Source organism: Carettochelys insculpta, chromosome 15 (assembly GCF_033958435.1).
Source record: "Carettochelys insculpta isolate YL-2023 chromosome 15, ASM3395843v1, whole genome shotgun sequence".
NCBI lineage: Eukaryota > Metazoa > Chordata > Testudines > Carettochelyidae > Carettochelys > Carettochelys insculpta.
Window position 1 is genome coordinate 6016732 of NC_134151.1, and position 22033 is coordinate 6038764.

The 22033-nt window shown below is 41.4% G+C and overlaps 1 protein-coding gene across 1 annotated transcript in view; it reads right to left on the bottom strand.

Moving 5' to 3' along the window:
- The window catches only part of KCNIP1 (potassium voltage-gated channel interacting protein 1), a 485674-nt gene that overhangs the window by 15841 nt on the left and 447800 nt on the right, over window positions 1–22033 (bottom strand). Inside the window, exons 2-3 of the mRNA XM_075009498.1 lie at window positions 11718–11842; window positions 1245–1314 (exon numbers count right to left, since the gene is read on the bottom strand). Of these exons, the coding sequence (XP_074865599.1) occupies window positions 1245–1314; window positions 11718–11842 (195 nt within the window). The remainder of the gene's footprint in view (window positions 1–1244; window positions 1315–11717; window positions 11843–22033) is intronic.

The window sequence follows — 22033 nt, forward strand, 5'->3', positions numbered from 1 at the left end:
AGGAAGCTCTGGGCTGGCCCAGGTAATTGGGGTGTGGGAGGTGATGAGGGCTCCAGCTATGAGTATGGGGCTGGGGGTAAAGGAGGGTGTTTTAGTCTAGGGTGTGGGGACAAGGGATTTGGAAAGCTGCAGACTGAGGCAAGGTGTTGAGGTGCAGGAGGGGGGTGAGGGCACTGGGGTTGAGCCAGAGATGAGGGGTCCAGGGTAGCAATGGGGCTCTGGGCTGTGGCAGGGGGTTGGTTTGCAGGTAGGTCTGGGCTGGGAGTGAAGGGTGGACCCAGGTATGAGGGGTCTGAAATGTAACAGAAGGCTTCAAGTCTGGGGAGAGGCTCAAGCCTGGGTGCAGGAGGGGGGTACAGGCCCTGGGCTAGGGGTGTGGGCTTTGGGGTGGGGCTGGGATCAGGAGTCTGGGATGCAGGAGGAGACTCTGGATTGCACAGGTGGGGGTGCTCAGCGGTAGGGCATGGGGTTGGGGCTCAGGTTTACCTTGGCTGACACCCAGTCAGCACTCTAAGGCAGGCTGTTTACCTGTGCTGGGGCACTGTGCTGTGCCCTGGAAACAGGCAGCAGGCCCAGCTCCTAGGTGGTGGGGTGGGGCGGCGCAGGAGGCTCCACGTGCATCATGTTCTGTGTTCCCACCCACAATCACTGCCCTCTCAGCTCCTGTTAACCAGAAAATGGCCAATGGGTGTATGGAGCTGGTGCTCAGGGTGGTGAGGGCAGTGTGTGGAGGTGGACCAGCTGGCCACTTCCAGAGCACAGTGTGGTGAACCAGGATTAGTAAGGAATAGGCGGCCTCTGCTCTGTAGCACAACTGGCCCAACTTTTAGTGGCTACACTAAAAGTTGCCAGCATCCCTTTTCAACTGGGTGGTCTGGTCGAAAACAGGACTTCTGATTCCCTAGGTGATACAGCAGCTGCAAGGCAGAGCAACAAAGAAACTCAGGTGTCCTGTCTCCCAGTCAAATGGTCTCACCACTGGACCAGTGTACATCTTAAAAATGTGATGAGGGTTGAGCCTTCATAATGAGCTCTAGCGCAGGCATTTCTGTGCAACAGGTATTCTAGAAGGTCTATACGTATTTTCTTACTCATTTGTACTTTTATATTAAAAAACTCAGCAAACCTTAAACATCAATTCAAAGCTGTAGTATGTGCTAGCTGAAAGTTTTTCTGTTAGCTGGCAATGATGAACGTTGAGACACTTTCCAATAAGTCTGACAGAAACAAAGCACTCTGCTCACCTCCATGTGGAAAAAACTGTGCATAGATCTGTTTGAATGTCTCTTCATTAACAACCCCACTAGGACATTCCTGTACGAAAAACCAAGAAAAAAAAACTGTAAAGATTCATTTGCAAAATGTGACATGCCCAAAGAGCAATTACATTCCTGTCTCTGTAGCCTACTGCATGCATGGTATGAGCAGCTGAAGAAATTAACAGATTTAAGACTAGAATTGTCTAGTTATCATAAGCTTGGGTCACAATATATAACACCCCTCCCCCCCAAAAATCCCAACAAATAAAAAAACCCACAAACCACCAAAATCCACAGTTCAATCCCCATTTTTTAAGGAAAACCTGGAAAGTTGACTCCTGCCTTTTGCAACATAAGGTCTTCCTTTACCAAGGAATATTCCATACTCTTCATCTGCACTATCCTACTGAAACATTAACTCATTAACCTTCAATGGAACCCTGATGGTAAACAATCTCAGTCTCACAAGGGTTGATAGTAAGTGCTATTAAATACTTATAAATAGTAACTACTATTAGCCCCAGGAAGGTTAAGTAATATTCTCCTAAGGCTACTTCATTAAGAATCTTTCTATTGACTACTGTGGGGTCTCACCCACAGTGATATTGCCAGATGAAAAACAAGTGGTTCTGACTTCTAGTTTGCCTTCAGGTCACAGCTCCTCTAACTTCTACTTCAGGTTGTTGTTTTCTAATATGGGTCACAGTGCTCCATGGACTGACCTAAGCCGGAAATTTATGGGGGTTCCCAGGTTTTACAACAACTGAATTGTAGAAAGAAATATTTGGCCTACCTACTCAGTACTACTGAGCTATGTCCCAATAATATTACCTTTTCACTACAGCATCTCAGCACTGGTCACTGAAACTTTAAGCATGAAAAACTCTAAGCATGGTTCTGGGATTGGATACATACTCCAACTTGAGACAAACTTGCAAACCTGGACTAAGTTTTGAGATAATTTATAGGCTGCAGGGCTTCTGGGTGCCCTCTTAAAGAAAAACTATGCAGAAAATAAAAGGAAAGTTTCCAGCTTTTTTGGGTTTAAAGACACCTTTCACTCCTATTTCGTAGCCTCCTTTAAGTCAATGCACTGCTATTCCGTCTCCTCTGCAGAAAGATCTTCCCTTTTCAATATAATGGATGGTGAATTTCAAAGCCTACTTCTGGCCATTACAGTCTGACCCTTTTAAAGAAGCTTGTTTAAAAAAAGCTCACTCAGCTTGTGGCCCAATAAAATGCTCGAGAATTCAAGTATAGCACTATTCATGTTAACGGGCAATGGAGTCAGCAACTCTTTGCATTTTGAAGTGAAATGTATTGCATTTTTAGCCAATTAAATTACTGCTTAAGTATTCAGTGTGATTCAGTGGCATTTTGCAAGATGATTCGGCGATTCAAAGTTCCCAGATATTTCAAAGGTTCTTTGATTCATGTTCCAGCCCACAATTTTGGCAACTCAACCAACTTTGAAATGATACACTCATGCCAAATTAGGACTGGGTAATAATTAGAGACGTAGGATCAAATCCTTTTTAATTGGAATCACAAAAAGTTGGAAGGGATATTCAGGTCCATGATTTACTTTGAATTCTTTAGCTGTCTTTAAAGAACAGGAAGTTCTTTCAGGTAACATTCTTCCTCAATGCACAGAATGTGAAGGACAGAAAACACACAAAAAGAAGAATTTTAAGTGCTCTCATTTGCTGATGTTGTCAGCTGACAGTGTGCATGTATAAACCAAAGAGAAGAGGGCATCTGAACAAGTGGACTGAACTAACCATCTCAACCATCTCAAATCACCTTACCATGTAGATATTGTCAAAGGGGAGAAAGGAGGAGATTTGTATTGAATGTTGTCAGTGGACAGAGACAAATCATACACAAGCTCACACTCCTTGTCTACTGACAAGCTCCCAGTCTGAGACCATCTTCCTCCTATACAGGAAGAACTCTAAATCTAGCCTATCCACTGTCTGGATGTCAGTAATTGTAGAGAGATTTAAATGAAATAAAAAAGAAACCAGCCTTCCAATGACCTTGAATTAATATTTCATTGTGTCTCCATGTCCTGACATTTGTCCTCTCTACACTCTACCACGAGGCCCACAAAACTCAACCCTCAAACTCAGCAAGAGATCTCCTCCTTTCAGGTGTTGAATACCCTGAAACAGTGAGTTCAGCACCTTAGAGAATTAAGCTTCTACTGCAGTCTACCATAACAACCTTGAACTTTTTAATATGTTGTTAACCCACCCCTTCTACTAGTTACCATGGTATTCTGCAAGAGCAGTCCAAAATTATTATCTAATAATGCCATACAGTCTTTGGGACTTGCTGTGTATTTTAATTAGGGATAACCATGTGTTTAGATCTAACATGAATGGACAATGCAAGTATAGTTCATACTTAAAAAGGAACTCCATGACCTGAGTTTTCCAGATTCACCTTCAAATGCAGACGTTCTAAAAGCTTTGCCACTGGGCCTTAAATCAGGTAGAGAGATGACTAAGCCACAGTATGTGTAAGTGCCAGGTTTTTTGGGGTAGGGGGCTGAGCATACCAATGGATGTGTGACTATGCCACAAACAGCACTGAGCTCTGCAGGCTCAATACATTATAGATTTATCCTCATGTTTTAGTCAAAAATTTGCCTGCCATTATTTTCATGCAGCATCTCCTTGAGCAAATACCATTTTAAGACAGCTTAAAAATGTAGGTACTGATCAGTTGTCCCTCAATCTTTCATAATTTTAAGTGCTTCTGTGAAGAGTCCTTTAACCTCTTCCTTTTCCATGACAAATTAACAAGACCTGCTTGAAAAAAGCCCCATCCTACCACTAGCCCTGTCTGTGACTGAAGTGTCACTGTGAAAGACTGAAAAGACCAATCCATAGCTAGAAACCACAGCTCTTGGTGTTTACTTTGTCAACACTGCTGCGTGAAGCAGCTCCTGCTGTGACAGCAGTTCTGGACTGCATACATGAGTACACTTTCTGAATTTCCACAGGATTATTTTTGCTTCTGATGCTCCATCTGGACGCTGTGTGCGGCTTTGACTCAAACCTTGAGGAATGCTTCAGAAAGGCACGACTGCCACTGATCTCCCAGTTGCAGTTTTCTGAGATGCATATGCTAGTTCCAATTCATTTGTACTTAATTGATCATAGTTTTGTTTAGGACAGCCAAATAATGCTCAAGAGACCTCATTAGTGCTTCAGTATGATTTAACCAAGCTGACTCAAAAGACGGAGCTCTTGTGAAACAAAGCAGGTATGCCCCATGCTCAGTTTAAATTCCACAGTGGGCAGCGGCAGTTTACCTACTTGAGCATGTTTTCAGCACTTTGGCTCAGACTGAAAGGAATGGGTACTCCAGATGTTCTGTTAAATCTGGTGCATGGTGTTCACTTTGCTACTGGTGTGAGACTACATCGGGGTTCACGAATTGTGCCACATTTCTACAGAACCTGTGCTGTGCAGCAAGGATTTAGTTGTGTCCTCTCACTATTGTGCTGACTCTCAACTGGATATTAGGACTTGCCACTCCATCCTTCTAGGGTAGTCCGAGCAGCATTCACTGACCAAGACTATGCCAAAGATGCTGCTTTGCATGTGGAGAAGTCATATCCCTTCTGACACACCCTTCAAGATCTGCAAGACACCACCTCCACAGTGGTATTGACTAGCTCACAGCAGAAGATCAAGGTCTGGACTCTTGGAGCTGGTCATCAGGAGCCCTACTGTATGTGAGGTTCAAGTACCACAGCGAATGCTGATGAGCTCCTCTGCAAGCAGAGCTCAAACTGTTACAGCAAACTGGACTTTCTTTGATGAACCCCTTGGATATGAGTGTCTTACTTATGGGTATAGAAGCATCTTTCCACAGAGACAAAGCTCAGGATCCATCAAATCCATGTACCACATATATTGCTGTAGGGTCAGAAGCTCGGACCCATTCACACACAGATTTGAGGTGGATACAGACATTCCATATATGGGTGGTCAATGCCAAATATGGTGGCCAGCTAGCAAGTGTGAAAAATCAGGACAGGGTGAAGGGGTCTAACAGGCACTTACATAAGGAAAAAACAACCCAAATAATGGGGCTGTCCCTACAAAACTGGGGCATCTGATCACCCTAGTGCAAATCCTGAGCATGAAATGGTTTGACTTTGTGCAAAGTTCAGTCTCAGAGATCTGACCTGCCTCCTGTTCAAAAGTGGCACTGCAGGCTGTTCAGACATGTCTCTGGGACCCAGGCCTGCTGATGGTAGGAGGACAAAGGGGGACAGTTGCACTCAGGCCCAGAGCTCCCAGCCACCACTACTGTGACAGCAGCTGAAGCCCTAGGACTTTGAACTGTTGCCAGAGTGCTGCTCCATGTGGCTCCGAGAGCTAGTGAGGTGGGTTGCACCACAGTACTGGTGGCACTAAAGGTTAACTGCCCTTGGCCCTGCCCCTTCCAGGACCTTGCCTCAGGGCCTGCAGCAAGCTATAAAAACGCTCCAGTACACAGCTGTCCATTGACACACAAAGCAGTGCACACTGGTGCCACGCAGAGGGCAGCCCAAGAGATTCACAGATTTGTGGAGCTGAGCCAGATTTGGGAGCTTCAGTGCTCAAAGCCTGGTGTGATGTCATCAGCTGTGGTCCTGCAGCTGGTACAAAGGCCTTCCAGAGGTTATACACCTTTGACTGTATGATCCTTTGGACAGTTTCTTAGCAGTATTAATGCACAGTTCTTTTCAGTCTAGTAAGGCGTCACAATACTGTTTGTAGGACTTAATGCTGCAATTTTTAAGACAAAATCTTACCCAATCACTTAATTTTTATCAGAACACCACCTCTTTTATTTCTGCCCTGTTCTGATATAATCTCAGGAGTTGCCTGACTCGATAGAGGAATGAGAGAATTAACCTCTAGTGGCTTTTCATTAAGGTACTGAAACTAAATGCACATTTTGCAGAAGCCCACTAGCTACTGAACATAAATAATACCATAGGGCATGGTGTGCAAATCTAGCATCTCTTCCTGCTTTTGAAATGTTAAACCACTACAGAGAACATGAGGAGAACTGTTAGAGCAGTCACTACTCTTTCTTGCTGTTTGAATAAGAACTTACCTGACCAATCACTTTCAAGGACAGTCAACTGATGTTAAATGATGACTAGCAAGTGCTTAGAGTGGATAAAAAGACAAAAATACCCTCGGCATTTTTAAAAGGAAGTGTGCACTGTGAATAGATACATACCATTGGAGAGCTAAGAAACCTACGCTTCACCTGGAAAATACTTGGAATACATCTCAGTTTTCCAAACGTGAGAACAATAGATACATATTGTATTTGCATTGTATCTTTCAGTACAGCTTTGCAATTTTGGGTAGAATTTGTAAAATCTCAGATTTTGTGGCCTTTCCCTTGGCTTCTAGGGATTATTGCAAGCATTATGTTTTGCTGGGACACCAGATGTTAGTTTCAGTCTTCAACATCAATATTCTTCAGTGGACAGTGAAGCATTACTTTGACCTCAAATCAGATCTATTAACCAATACTACTGCAACTGCACTGTCATTCACACTGAATGGAAGACTAGAACAATTTGGAACAGGATTGGTTTTATGAATGAGGATTCTGTAATTTTGTTTTTGGCCCATTCGACATTCAAGGAAATATTGTTTGGAATTACCAACTGGTTTCCCTAACTACATGGAACCCTCACAATCAGTAGATTTAAAAGGCCAAGCTATTTTAGATTCATACAACAAACCTCCAAAGAAATAAGACTTCAAAAGCATTCCTGAAGGACTTTGTTTCCCTTCAAGGAGCTCCTACTACTTGGAGCCCTATGTTTCCCTTTATGCAGGCTGCTGATTCCCGTTACAGACTCAGAAGTAAATTCAACACAACTGAGCCACATCAGTGGCCTACAGTTTAATCTTTCCCCTAGTTTATACACACTTTTAAGGCTGGCTAAGTGGCAGGTTGTAAACAGACTACTCTGAACATGAGAAAGACAAGGTGGGTGAGGTAATATCTTTTATTGGATCAATGTCTGTTGGTGAAACAGACAAGCTTTTGAGCTACACAGAGCTTCTCTACAGGTCTGGGAGAGGTACTCAGAGCGGATGTGCAATTAAAAACCTCTGGCTGGTCCTGACATAGGTTGGGACTGCAGGGCTGTTTTATTACAATGCAGACTTTGGGTCTGGGCTGCAGCCTAAACTCTAGGACCTCCTATCTGGCAGGGTCCTAGGACTAAGGCTTCAACCCAAGCCTGGAAGCCTACACTGCAATTAAATAGCCGTTACTGCATGCCCTGCAAGCCTATGTTGGCGAGCATAGGCCAGCCCTGGCTGTCTAACTGCAGTGTAGACATGTCCAAAATGTCACAGCCATAGGTACTAAATTCTCCTCTCCCTAAGGGGGTGCTCAACCCCAACTGTGACCTCACCCTGCACCCAGTTCCACTCCTTCCCTCAAACGCTGTCTCAGCTCTTCAGGTTCAGATTAGAGCAGCCTCCAGGATGTTCTAATCTGGACTCAGAACCAAGCCAGGTCTCAGTGAGGGTCAGAACTGACTCACTGATAGTTCTCCACTCTCATTTATTTCACCTAGTTTAAATTGGACGTAGCACGTTATCAGGCCCATTTTATGCACTTGTACCATGTGCATCGTCATAACTACTCAGTACCATCATGGAAATTAAGCAGGCCTCCTACAGTCAGCCAAGAAAAGGGAATAAGCATAAGCAATATATGGAAAAGTGACCATCTAGTCACATGGGATTCGACTCTCCAGATGGCATTGTAACACCACCACAAAAACCAGATGGCTGAAAGCTATAGGAAACTGGGGAACAGCTGAGGCACTCTGCCTGCTGTGTACAATTTCCCATCCCATCGTAATGATGATTTATTGCAAAACTCTAAAGCCGTCCTTTTGTTGTGACTGAAATGCACATATTAAAACTTCATGCACCCCGACTGCTTAGCACAAGAAAAGCACAGCATTAATATTGCTTTGTCCCAGCAGTCTGGAGCAGTACAAGATGATGGTAGCAATGTGAATTAACAGTGATGCTGAACTTAGAAAATAGTCTATGTTATTGATTATACAGACTTGCAAACCATTATTCTTGCCCAGAGTGGTTTGCTTCTCCCTGTTACAAAAACAACAGCACAATCAATCTCTAAACATAGGAGTGGCAGGGGCCAAGAATCAGATGCGTTGAAAGAGCTGCTGTGCTGAAATTTGCAGCACCTGTCTATTTTACTGTGCATGTGCCTGAATCACTCGCTCACACTGAGGAACAGTCAGATTCGGAAAAGTTGAACAAAAGGGGGTTTTTCAGCCAAAATAACAAGGTATATCAGGGACCATAGAGGTTTACAACAAATCCGGGTCAGCTGTGACAGCCCAGGGAAAAGTGCTTTGTAATTGATTTAGAATTAAGTAAAACATACATTAATGGGGAAAAAATGACAGATAAATTGAAGGCAAAGCTTCATTCTTGGCTTACTCAGCTGAGTAGGGAAATAAGGGCTTTCCTTACATCTTGTCACTCAGAATTTGGGTCTATGGTAGAGTCCCATTCGTCTCCAGTGTTGCCTGTAAGATGAGTGCCTGGGTGGCTACCGAAAAGAGATTCAGGTGGCGCCCAGCTGATTAGCAGAGCATGTGGGCAGCATGTATTTGGTGCATGTCCACACATCCCCTAGCACACATAAGATTTATTCCACCCATAGATAAAAAAATTGGAGGGAACACTGATCTTTTCCCTGCGCCTCGTGCAGCAAATGGGCAGGAACTGGTGTTGTTTGGGCCGCACCCACCCTATATGTTCTGTCCAGCTCAGGGGAGTGCGTGGTGGAAGTGAGCCGCATCCTCTGAAGTGCTGTGATGAGGCATCCCTTACTCAGTGAGCATCGTGCTGCTCGGGGTAATTCACTTGAGTGGAGCAGAATTCATAAGTGGGAATACAGTCTGGCAAGTGGGCTGTGGACAGAGGATGCCACCCACAAGAAATGTTCTGTGCTTGTAGGGGAGGGTTAGGTTCTTCTTCAAAAAGCTAGGCAGCTTAAGAGTCTGATTCCACAAACCCTTGGTGGCAGTGGAGCAGCTCTTGACTCCTCTTGGATAGCAAGTATCTAAACAGTGATACTCAGACTGAGGTTTGCAAGGTGCAAGTGCCTCTTTTGTGGCTCTCCTGCAGCTCTTTGCAACACATGACAATAGAACACTGTGATTTGAACTGACTGAGAACATTAACCATACAGGATGGTTTCACTCTCTTATTAACCAACTGTTGCTCATAAAATACTTGGTCAGCCATTTTGCTGTAAGAATGATGCATATAGGCATAATAAATAATTCCCATCTTATTGTGCATATGAATATATATAAACTGCTGTATATGAAACAACAAATTCATACTACTGTGGCTCTTTTGGGCAATATTGATCAGTAATTTGTACTACTTTGAACTGAGTATAACTGATGCACAAGACTGGGCTTAGGTGCACAGAGCTTCCAGGGCCAGCAGCCAGGGCTTGTAAAATGTAGACTTTCCACAGGCCAGGCCAGTTAGTAGATATTACTGACACTGAGCCAGATGTTCCACTCAAATCAATTACAATGGGCTGGATGCAAGTTACCACAGCATTTGGCCCAAGGTGTATATGCTGCATGCGAAATTTATGAAGGGATACAATGTGTTCTTTGTGAACTCACTTAAACAAAAAAGAAACCCCAATAATTCAACCCAACCCTGTCCCATCAAATCAACATGTTAAGAAGGTAATTAATCATGTACAGGTAGAAAAGCAGGAAATCAATTACATACAAAAGACATTTACTCTCTGTGTAGGGCAAATATATGGTAAAACACTGTGAAAGGAGTTGAGAAACATTAATGAAAACATATGATCAGTGCAGAGTAAAATTTACTGTGTATTGTAAGGAACAAATCTGTTTGGAAGAGACATCTGATGTACTTCACTATAAGTGAATCCGATTGCTTTTGGAATCAAAATCGTAGAGACAACATGGGACTTTGTGGGCACGTATGTGGGGAAGGAAGGGCAGAGAGAACAGGAATGGGGCAGAGTGTGTGAGCAATCATCTTTTATATGAAAGCAAACAATAGTTGTGTTCAAATGATTGAATATTTGTTAGAAGTCCAAATGGCTTCATACCAACCATGGCTTATAACCATCTGCAATACCTCCTGCTGGCATGCTTATAAGTGTCTATGAAACAAACTACTCTTGTATGTAATGTGCTAACAGCATTTACTATTTATTAGCCATTCATATGTGGAAACTTAGTATGAAATATGACGGCCAAGAGATGAATACATTTCTGGTTTAAGGCTTCTGGGGATCTGCTACAATTCCAGCCACTGGTGTAATTTGACCTATCAACATTATAGTTTTAAAACGGTACATTTCTGATTTGCACTAGTAGATCTCACCTCTGACAGTTTTGAGACAAATGTAAGTGGTGCAAATAGTGCTAAATCATATGAACCATGGAATACTAGACCTGGAAGGGACCTCAAGAGGTCATCAAGTCCAGTTCTCTGCCCTCCTGGCAGGATGAAGTACCATCTATCGTATCACTGTTAGATATTTATCCAACCTGTTCTTAAATGTCTCCAGTGATGGAGATTCTACAATCATCCTTAGCAATTTATTCCGATAATTAACCACTCTGACAGCTAGGAAATTTTTCCTACTGTCCAATCTAAACTTCTCTCGCTGCAATTGAAGGGGTGCATGAGCTCTGTAGATAGCTGGGATCTGGGTGTAGACAAAGTTTTCTTCACGGAGTTGGTTGGAATATTTAAAACAAAAAGAAAAAACAGTTCAGAGTATTCATTTGAATTTAAAAGATAATTTTTCGTAGACCTGCACATCTTGTTTTTACTGTCTGAGAACACTCCAGAGTTTTCCTCCAGTTAACACTTGTTGAAAGGGATTATCAAGATCACATGTTATCAAGACCACATGTGCAATCTCTTAACACTGAACATGGTATCTGTAATGAGACAGAAAGGTGTTTGACACAGCAGAGGATGGGGGAGTTGCCTGACATCTCCCACTCCCTCTATTTGACCTATACAAGAGAAATTTTTGATACTACTTAAATATTTAATACTGTAATGTGTTCGGATATGGCATTCAAGCATATGTAGCAACTAACCAATAGAGCATGGTTTTTAATAATCAAGAACCAACTACTTCTAGAAAACTTTGTGATCGATCTGAAAAATTAAAAAAAAAATCAGAAAAAAGAGTGTGTGGTAATTTCAACCTACAGGTGCAGCTAAGGAAATTGTTAATATTTGGGAGATAGGGCAAGCCAGCTATGTTCATTGAATTTGGATCCTGCGCAGCACAAGGACGGTGGAGACATACACTCAAGCCAATTCATTGCAATGCTTTGGTTCTTACATTTTTAAATCCTCTGTAAAGCACTTGAAGTTCCCTCTTTGTGAAATTGGTTTGTGCTTCAAGCTGCTCCAATCCTTCTGGCCGATAGCACACTGTGGTCATTTCTAACTCATCTTCAATTTTATCTAAAGAAAAGACACAGAAATTTTACTTTGGTTCCTATCTTTGCTATATTAAAGTGATGGACAGATCAAATAACTGGAATATTGATGAACTTTAAAAACAAAATAGGAAAAAAACCTAATGACGTTTCTCTGTACAATTGGTTTCAATTCACTAAAAGCAAAATTAAAACCAAGGAGTAGAGTAATACCCAAACAGTAAATATGTAGTAGTGTCCTGCTACTGACATGAAGAAGAGGACAAGTAGCTTATCAGAGGTCCACTAAAGAATGGTGGCAGTTACATGTTAAAACACCCTGACAGAAATAATCTTTCTAGGGTGCTAGTCTTAAAGAAGAGCATGCAAGGATGAGTGGTAAGTGACAGAAGAGGTGCTTACATATATTATACAAATGTATGTTACATTGGGTGGAAATAGAAGGAAACTTTCTCTCTTTTTTGTACATTATCAAAAGAACGTGAAGTGTTGAGGACCACATTAATCCCAGGTGTAATTCAGGTTACGTCCAATAGAGCTACATCCAAGAGGAATTTGGTCTTATGCCTATATGGCCTTTTAGGGGAAGTAAGTAAGCCATGAAGTAGGGTTACTTTATCTGAACTTTCAAAACAGAGGACATTCCTGAGAGGGAGGGTATCTGTATCAGCATCTACCAACTCACACTGTATTTATGTACTATATACACCATAACGCATTAATGTTGGTAGGAACTTTCTGTGTTTTCCTCTTTCTCCAATTAACTGAGTATTCACACTGCATGGATCAACCCCAACCTGAAGACTGACAATTATATCACGTCTGTGTCATGACACAATATGTATAATTAAAAGCTAAGTACTTCTCCCCAGCACACCAATACCACCCCCACAATGTATCTTTCGCCAAAGAAATTTCAAGCTGGTCACCACTATTCTTCCAATTGTGATACTCATGTTGTGGGATTGTGCGGTTAATTAAGATAAATACCTCTGAACATAATTGCAAAATTTGCTTAATGGGGATTTTTAGCACTCAGCTTCGGATAGTTGCAACACTACAGCAGAGGGAAACACCTTGTCTAAAGGATACTAAATGACTGAAATGGAATAAAGGCAAAGGGAACCAGTAATAAGGTTAGTTGAACTGAGAAACAGCATATTTGATTAGTGATCTAGATGAGAGGCTGTGAACAGAGAGCAATGGTCTGCAGAAGTGGAAATGGTGTGGGAGAGAGAGGAGTTGGAACCATTAGCAGAGCAATCATGGAGTCCTGAAAAGGAGAAGAATGAAGAGACACCCCTGAAGACGAGAGTCTGGAAGAAAGAGAAACTGTTAGAAGAAAAGGGCACTGGAGAAGCAAGTGAAAATGACAGGCTGTGAGATGAGAAGACAGACAGGTGTCTTTGAAAACAGGAGGGGTGGGGAAGCAGTCCTACGACGAAAGGGTGAAACAGCAGAGAAGGAGAGAGAAAAAGAAACAGTGTGGTGGAGAAAAAGGTTTTAGAGTGGAAAGGAGAAGATAAATGGGAAAGAGAAAGAAGTAGTATCAGTCATGAAGGGATCCAAACTAGAGAGACTCACCATTAGGCTGAACGTCATTTTTCATGAGAAAAAGGATAATTTGCCCTGAAATAAATTAACAACTTCCCCCTTTCAATCTGCCCAAACGTTTCCAAGTTCTCTCCTGCCCTGTACAATTGGCCAACTTGTACCTGTCATAGCTGGTTGTGTCCCCCCGGACCCAAGTTCCATTATTTTAATAAGCTTTGCAGCACAAAGACAGTATTTAAGATTAAGCATTGCTCAGTCGGTGTCCCCCATCCCCCACTAAGCTCACTCTCTCGGAACTTATCTCCTTCAGTATTGCTCATCTTCCGCACATCATTCTGTGCCCTCTCAGGGTAAACACTCCCACTAGAATCTCCTATTGGTTTGATTGAATTTGAGGTATTTATAAAAGAGTGTCAATCACTGTAATATCTAGATGTAAAAGTGGGCTGGATGATAAGCATGTCAAAGAATCTGACTCTATTTTTGCCCAATGAAAGTTTGGCAAATTAAACTTGATCTTTTAAAAAATAGTATTTCCTGCATAGCCCAGATCTGGCATGTCTTACTCAGTGACTGTGCTCCTGTTGCATGTAGTGTCTGAATTCAGACTCTTTGATTTAAATGAGAGCTGCAGGTATTTTCTATCTGGGCCTCTCACCTATGGAATTTGCTTCTTCCACCTTGGTTCTCCAGAGCCTGCTTTAGAGCGACAAAAAGGACAGAACCTGGAATACTTATGGATCAATGCACAAATCACAAGATGGGGTGTCAGTAGGAGTGGGCTATAGACCACTAGATCAGACAAGGGACCAGGATGAGCTACTTTATAAACAGCTATAATGTGTTTCGGAAAAATTGCATTATCACGGTGGATTTAAATCTGGGGACATATGCTGGAGGTATCATACTACCACAGGTAAAATATCCTTGGAATTTTGTAACAGCTTTGGAAAACTTCTGGTATAGAGCGTTATCTAATGACGTATGGTAATTTTGTGCTTTAACTCATTAGCCTCATCTACACGTGCTGGCTACTTCGAAGTAGCCGCGCCAACTTCGAAATAGCGCCCGCCACGTCTACACGTGGCGAGCGCTATTTCGAAGTTGAAATCAACATAAGGCAGCGAGACGTCGAAGTCGCTATCCTCATGAGGAGATGGGAATAGCGCCCTACTTCGACGCTGAACGTCGAAGTAGGGCACGTGTAGCCGATCCGCGTCCTGCAACATCGAAATAGCAGGGTCTGCCATGGCGGCCATCAGCTGAGGGGTTGAGAGATGCTCTCTCCAGCCCCTGCGGGGCTCTATGGTCACCGTGTGCAGCAGCCCTTAGCCCAGGGCTTCTGGCTGCTGCTGCTGCGGCAACTGGGGATCCATGCTGCATGCACAGGGTCTGCAACCAGTTGTCGGCTCTGTGGATCTTGTGCTGTTTAGTGCAAGTGTGTCTGGGAGGGGCCCTTTAAGGGAGTGGCTTGCTGTTGAGTCCGCCCTGTGACCCTGTCTGCAGCTGTTCCTGGCACCCTTATTTCAACGTTGGCTGCTTTGGTGTGTAGACGCTCCCCTGCAGCGCCTACTTCGATGTAGTGCTGCCCAACGTTGACGTTGAACGTCGACGGCACCAGCCCTGGAGGACGTGTAGATGTTATCCATCAAAATAAGCTATTTCGATGTAGCATTCACGTGTAGACATAGCTATTCTGAGCTACTAAAAATTATTTGAACTGAGGTGTCTAGGTGCGAATGTTCATGATCTAATTTCATTTAAATGCAATCAGAATATAGCCCCACCCAGTAACATACACATGGCCCTTTTAAAATGCTGGTTATATTGACCTAATTTCCTAGTATAGGTCAGGCCTATGATACAAAACAAGGCATATTTTTATAACAGTGGGCATAATTAACGATTATAACAACTCATCCAGGGATGCGGTACATTCTCCCACCCTTAAAGACATTAAATTAAACCCGAACGTCTTTCTAAAATACATGTTCTAACCCAGAAGATATTAAAATGATGCAGAAATTACTGTTTAAGTTTTCTTAGTTTGTGTTATGCATGTCAGAGTAGGTGACCATAACTGTCCCCTCTGGTCTGAAAATCTATTAACCCAAGTTTTTAGCTTTCCAGTAATTGTGTAAAGTGTCTCTTTGGGAGATATGCAGGTTGACAAAGATAGGCTGTAGACTGTAGGAGGGTAGATTTGTCCTTCTGAGGTCTAGCAGAGTGCTTTGAATTTTCCTGGGTAGGAATCAACTTACTGAAGATTGTGTTCTTTGACGTCATTTTTCTATTTAAATGGGGGAGGTCTTGGAAACTTACAGGGCATCAGACAAATCAATGTATGCCAATGGATGGGATTGCAAAGTTGACAGGACAAAAATAAGTTTAAATCACCCCTGCTACTAGAGTTTCTGCTCAGTTTACCAACGTCTTATGATGCACTCAGAAACTATTTCCATCCATAACAATTGCACAGACCACAAAGGACATGGCTGCTGGATAAACAATTAAAAATACTCATGTCTGCACATCATTTTGTTTAATGAAGACAGCCCACAAACTGAGGGGAGACAGAAAGAACAACATGTTCCTCAGTGCATTCTCATTGTCTTACTATGAATTTTTCAATGTACTGCAATCAAGAGGGAAATGGGTAGCAACCTTCTCTTTGCTTGTTATTGCCTTTCCACAATTACTGGGTCAACTAAATGATCTAAAGTGTGGGTTCAGATTAAAAGAATTTAAAAAACAACAAAAAAAAAACAACCCCGAGCTCCATAAATTTTAGTTAGATGAGCAGAATGAAAAATGTGAAAGTAGAGCCACATATTTTACACACTCAGTAACCTTATTTTTCCATTTATTTGATAAATTGTCTTATTTAACCTTTCTTCTACATGACTGTAGCAATTCCAAAGCCACAAAATCATTATCTAAATTGTTAGCAACATAATGGGACAAGGACTCCGGCAGTATGACTTGGCAAATCTCTATTGGTTTCAATAAAGCCATGCTGCGTTCCATTAGATCAAAGTGATGTGTTTGTTGTCCTCTGTGCAGGTTTACAAATGGGAGGAGGAAAGTACTAAGGGTAGGTCTACACTACCCCAGAAGACTGACCTGCTCTTCTACAGGCATGTGAAATCGACCTCTCTGGGGTCACAGTCAACCCCTGTACTCTTTGTGAGATGCAAGGGAGGTCCAGGGAGAAACTCTCCCATTGACCTTCCACTATACAGACAGCCAAGTAAGCTGAGTGCCTATACTTTGATTTTAGCTATACAATCGCTGTGGCTAGAATTGCGTATCTGTGGTGGACTAACCTTGCCTAGTGTAGACATAACTTAAGTTGGATATTCAGTTTGCACAAGGAACCTGAATAAAAGTGGATGGCATAGATGTTGAAGAGAGAGAGAGAGACAGTGTGTGCAATAATTCTAGGGTCTTTTGAAATTGATGATGTTCCTAAAGGCTGTTAAGGTCACAGAATTATGAGTTGTAGCCAATTTACAGTACAGCCTGTGCTTTTTTGAGCATTATTTGAATATGGATGAATTAGAGAATGTGCATCCTAAGCTATAAAAGGATGTATAAACACAATTACTGTATCACTGAATTATTTTTTGTAATATGATGGAGAACTAGCAATGTACCATAAAATTATAAAAACTAAATCTAAAACTAATCTTCCTCAAAACTAATACTAAAAAATGCTACACTTACTATAATTTACCAATTTCATTTTGATTGCCAAGAAAATAAAACAAATATTAAAAGGGAAAAATTAACACAATGTCAAAGGAATTATCACTTTATTGGCAACAGAAATTAGACTCAGACTCACTGGATCCAATTCCCTGCTCTTTCACATCTTGTGTTGCCATGTATACCTTTGCTAAAGAAGTGAAAACTGCTATGAAGTCAGGATGGTAGTTTTCACAACCCCTTGGAACAGCTATAAATTACTTCAGAAAGATTTAAAGCAAGCTCATTGGAAAGTAATTGCCAGGTCGATTCACCTTTTGGAAGGCTGATGCCATTTGTAAAATTACATATTCACAGTATCACTGGTTTTTCCATTGCCAGAAAATCCATTCCCTAAAGGCATAGCTGGTATTCACATTCTAAAAACAACAACCAACAATTAAATGCAAAAAGTTGGCAGACTTTACTTATGCAAAATTTGATTTGCAGACATATGTTTACTTTAAACAACCAAAGCAAAAGGCATGGGATTTAAAATACTTATTTTTTGTTATGTTGCTATATTTTATATGAACACAACAGTGAACTAACTAGCACACCAGCTATTAAAGATATTCCCATAACAATGAATACTTGGTAAACACAGTATTTCAGTGGTGACATGCTATATTTTGATAAACCTGCCAGCTTCATTTAATGAGACTATCAGAGTATTGTTCATCCATGTCAGCTGGTCCTGTGTGGATGGATTCTCTCCAGTTCACAACCTTTGGTCCCACAGGACAGATGTTTTCCTATTGAAAGTCAAGCAGACTTTTGCTGTACAGAACCACTTCCTTCTCTCCATACACTAAGGCTGGGTCTACACAAGTCCCTTTCCTTTCGGAAGGGGCATGTTAATGAGTGGGTTCAAAAGATGCTAATGAGGCACTGCTATGAATATGCAGTGCCTCATTAGCATAATGGCAGCCGCAGTGATACGAAAGTGAGGCTTTTGAATTGCGCACCGCCCGTGGAGACGGGGACCTTCTGAAAGGACCCCCCAGTTTTCAAAAGCCCCTTCTTCCTAACACCAGATAGGAAGAAGGGGCTTTTTAAAACTGGGGGGGTCCTTTTGGAAGGTCCCCATCTCCATGAGCGGCATGCGATTCAAAAGCCGCACTTTCGAATGGCTGTGGCTGCTATTATGCTAATGAGGTGCTGCATATTCATAGCAGCACCGCATGAGCATCTTTCAAACCCGCTCATTAACATGCCCCTTTGGAAAAGGGGCACATTTTGAAATCCCCTTATTCCTCTCAGCTGAGGGGAATAAGGGGATTTCAAAATGTGTGGGGTCCTTTTGAAAAGGACCCCCATGTAGCCGCGCTGAGCCGTGTGCGTTTGAAAGTGGAGCTTTGAAAGCGCTGCGGCTGGAAGCATCCTAATGCTAATGAGGCGCCGAATATTCAATTCAGTGCCTCATTAGTATTCTTTGATTGGGCCATTTGCATGGCCATATTGAAGGTTTGGCCAAGTGTGACCAAAATAAGAAATCAGAAAATTGTAGGGCTAGAAGGGCCCTAAAGAGGTCATGTAGCCCAGATTCCTTGTGTTGCTCAACTAATCCTAACTTATTTCTTCTGTAAAAAATTCTAGGACTCAGGTTAGGGAAAATAAGAATCCATATCTTCCAAAACAGAGTCCTTCCGACATTGGTGTCTCTCTCCCTCAAATCTACACAGATGACTGTACGACCTTCCACACTAGCCTCTTCATACCCTCCTTTCTCACTTTGATTACCTCCTTACATCCATTTCAGCCCTACATTTCTATGACATTTATGATCCTTTTCTTCTAGACCAGTGTTTCTTAAACTTTTTAGATCACAGAGCACAAAACAATAATATTATTTATGAAGAACACCTAGGAAAATTTTCTTCAAAAAACCGTTGTCAGACCAAAACAAGCCCAACAACAAAAACAAAATGAAATGATTTAATCATGTATCGTAGCAATGAAGAAGCAGCACTGTATCTGGTTTTAATAACAGAAAATATATCCCATCAGTGTATGGTATCAAGAAAGTGTCAGACACTAGCAGCACACCTACAAGTTGTTTATGGAACACCAGTGTTCTGCAGAACATAGTTTAAGAAATACTTTTCTAGAAGGATTTCAAAACTTAACCAAAAAAAAAGTTATCAGGAAGATGGCCGTAAAGAAATAGAATTAGCAATTATCAAATGCATACTTTCTAAAAATCACAGACAGTACTGCTCACCCTACAATCCAGCCAGAGACTGTGTTATATCCTAATATTAATAAGCTACATCATCAAGGTCTCTTTTGGTGAGGGCTTGAACACTTGAGTTCACCCCACCACGCACCAACAAAGTGTCAATCTGATGGGACAATGAGTGGCATTTCACTGACTCACAATGTATATAATAGAGACAGAAAAAACCTGTCTCTACATGTTTGTTTACCCTTTGTTACTTCAAAGCTGTTTCATAATCACTTTCTCCAGTCCAGTCTTTGAAGGATCAAAATGACTTAACTTCCAAATGCTTTCTGTGGGAGTAACTATTCCCCACTCCAATAGATCTCACAATTCGGGATTGTTTTTCTGATAGCCAGTTGACATTTACATTTGAAGTTTTCTCAATTACTTCCCATTTTTCATAGTTATTTCTACCCATAGCTTAATAAAAGTCACCTCTTTCTTTTTAAAGATATACACTATAGGGGCGCCGTGCATATTAAGACAGGCAGTCAGGGACAGCTGTGTTAATGAGGTTAATATTGTATTTAGGCCTATGTTTGCCTGACATAGAATATTGAGGTTTTTTCCAAATATAATTGTTTGTGCTTATATCCTTCATCAGCACACATGAATAATGGACAAAGGCTGTGTATGTTGCTTCTACCTACATCTAGGTGGACTTTTAAGTATACCAACAAAAGATACAAAATAAAGCTAAGTGTTGTTGGGTCTGACAGGAATTTAATAGATGACTTCTCCAAAGCAAGGTCAAGCAGCCAGTTGGAAGGGGCATGGTATAAGAAACATTAAAAGCCAAACAAAAAAAGTGGCCTTAGCCAAGACACAACCTCACTCCTTCCTGCATCTACATGGGGTTCAAAAGAGGTGTACTGATGCCTTCAGACTCAAGATCCTCCAACAAAGAATATGACCCTATACTGTTAGGAGTGGTACCAAGGGTGGGCACTACAAGTCTAGTTAAGTGTGCTAACGAGCAGGAAGGGAAAAGAAAAAGCTCTTCTTGTATATAGAATTGTGGTTATGCTTCTTTGTAAACCCCAGGAGGTATCTCATCGCCTGCTCTTTGGATTCCGGCCTTCTGCTTTCTGTCTGCATGACAAGAACCAAGGGAGGGCAGAGATTCTCTAACAAGTGACACATGAGTATTCCAGGGCAGAATTTTGTCTACATTCTTAACATTCTTCCAAATTCTTGCAGTGGTTTCGCAGCTTTTTTTTTTAAAGTCATTGTTTGGTTCTTTTCCATTGTTTCTTTGTCAGTTTCTCCAAGCCTTTATTCCTTCATTTTGCTCCAGGTTAATCAACATTTTCCTGAATCTGGTTTTGGTAATCTCAGTGTGGTCTCTATAGGGCTACTAGGGACTACCATATCCTTACTTGTGATTCAATGCTCTTCATATAGTGTACAAATCATATTGTTTTTATTAAGTCCATTGCAATCTCTTCCAATTTGCTGTCTATAAATAGAACACATTGACTTGGTCTTTTTTAGACTCCCAGCTTTTCAAGTAGGGCACTGTGTACAGCAATTGGATGTGTTTAACCCAAAGATGTACAAAGGTGCATTTATACTCAGATGAATCTCACTTTTTAGAGATATGAACAGAAACATCTCACATAATTTCCTCTCAATATTTATTCTATTGTATTACTGGGGTCTAAATGCTCAGACTGATTTTTTTTTAAATAATTAGTGCAATAACACAGTTGCTTTTTTTCAAACTTTTCCTGTACCATAATTTTTTTCAGGACTTTAAATAACTGCCACTGATTTAATAAGATCGTTATTAATTATTCTGTAACAGCAATGAAGGGTCCTGTGGCACCTTATAGACTAACAGAAAAGTTTTGAGCATGAGCTTTCGTGAGCACAGACTCACTTATTCAGATTCATGAAAGCTCATGCTCAAAACTTTTCTGTTAGTCTATAAGGTGCCACAGGACCCTTCGTTGCTGTTACAGATCCAGAGTAACACGGCTACCCCTCCGATACTAATTATTCTGTTAACCCAGAGAAATCTCTTGTTGGTGATTTATTCATTTTTCCTACTCATTTGCATCCTTTCTTTTAACAGGTATATTGACAACATTTTTATTTCTTCCTAAGTACTTATACATGTTTATTTTTTTTTTAATTAAAATAAGATTTTACCAAGTAGGTAGTTCCTCCATTTTGGCTTGGTTCTCTCCTCATTGTGCCTACTTTTTCCTCCAAATGTAGTTGTAAAAGACTTACTTGCTCTTGTTATGTTATTTGATTGACATTAACTACATGTGCTTTTTTTTTTAGTCCTTATCTTGTCCCCACAGTCCTCAATTAACTACCTAACGTCTGGTTCTTTCCAACTTAGTAGTACCACTTTTTTGTATTTTCAGTCCCCCATTTACTGTGTCCTTCCAGCTGGACTGTGAATCACTAATAACTACTCTCCGTGAATAGTAATCCACCCAGTTATGCACTCACATTATAGTTGCTCCACCTAGGTTGTATTTCCCTAACAATGTTTTTATATGTAATTCATGAGTGTTTTAGATGAATACAGACTAAATTGATTTAGTTTAAAAAAGAAGACAGAGGGGACCTGATAGCAGTTTTCAAGAACCTCAAACAGAGTTACAAGGAGGAGGGAGAAGAATTGTTCTCCTTGGCCTCTGAGGACAGGACAAGGAGCAATGGGCTTAAACTGCA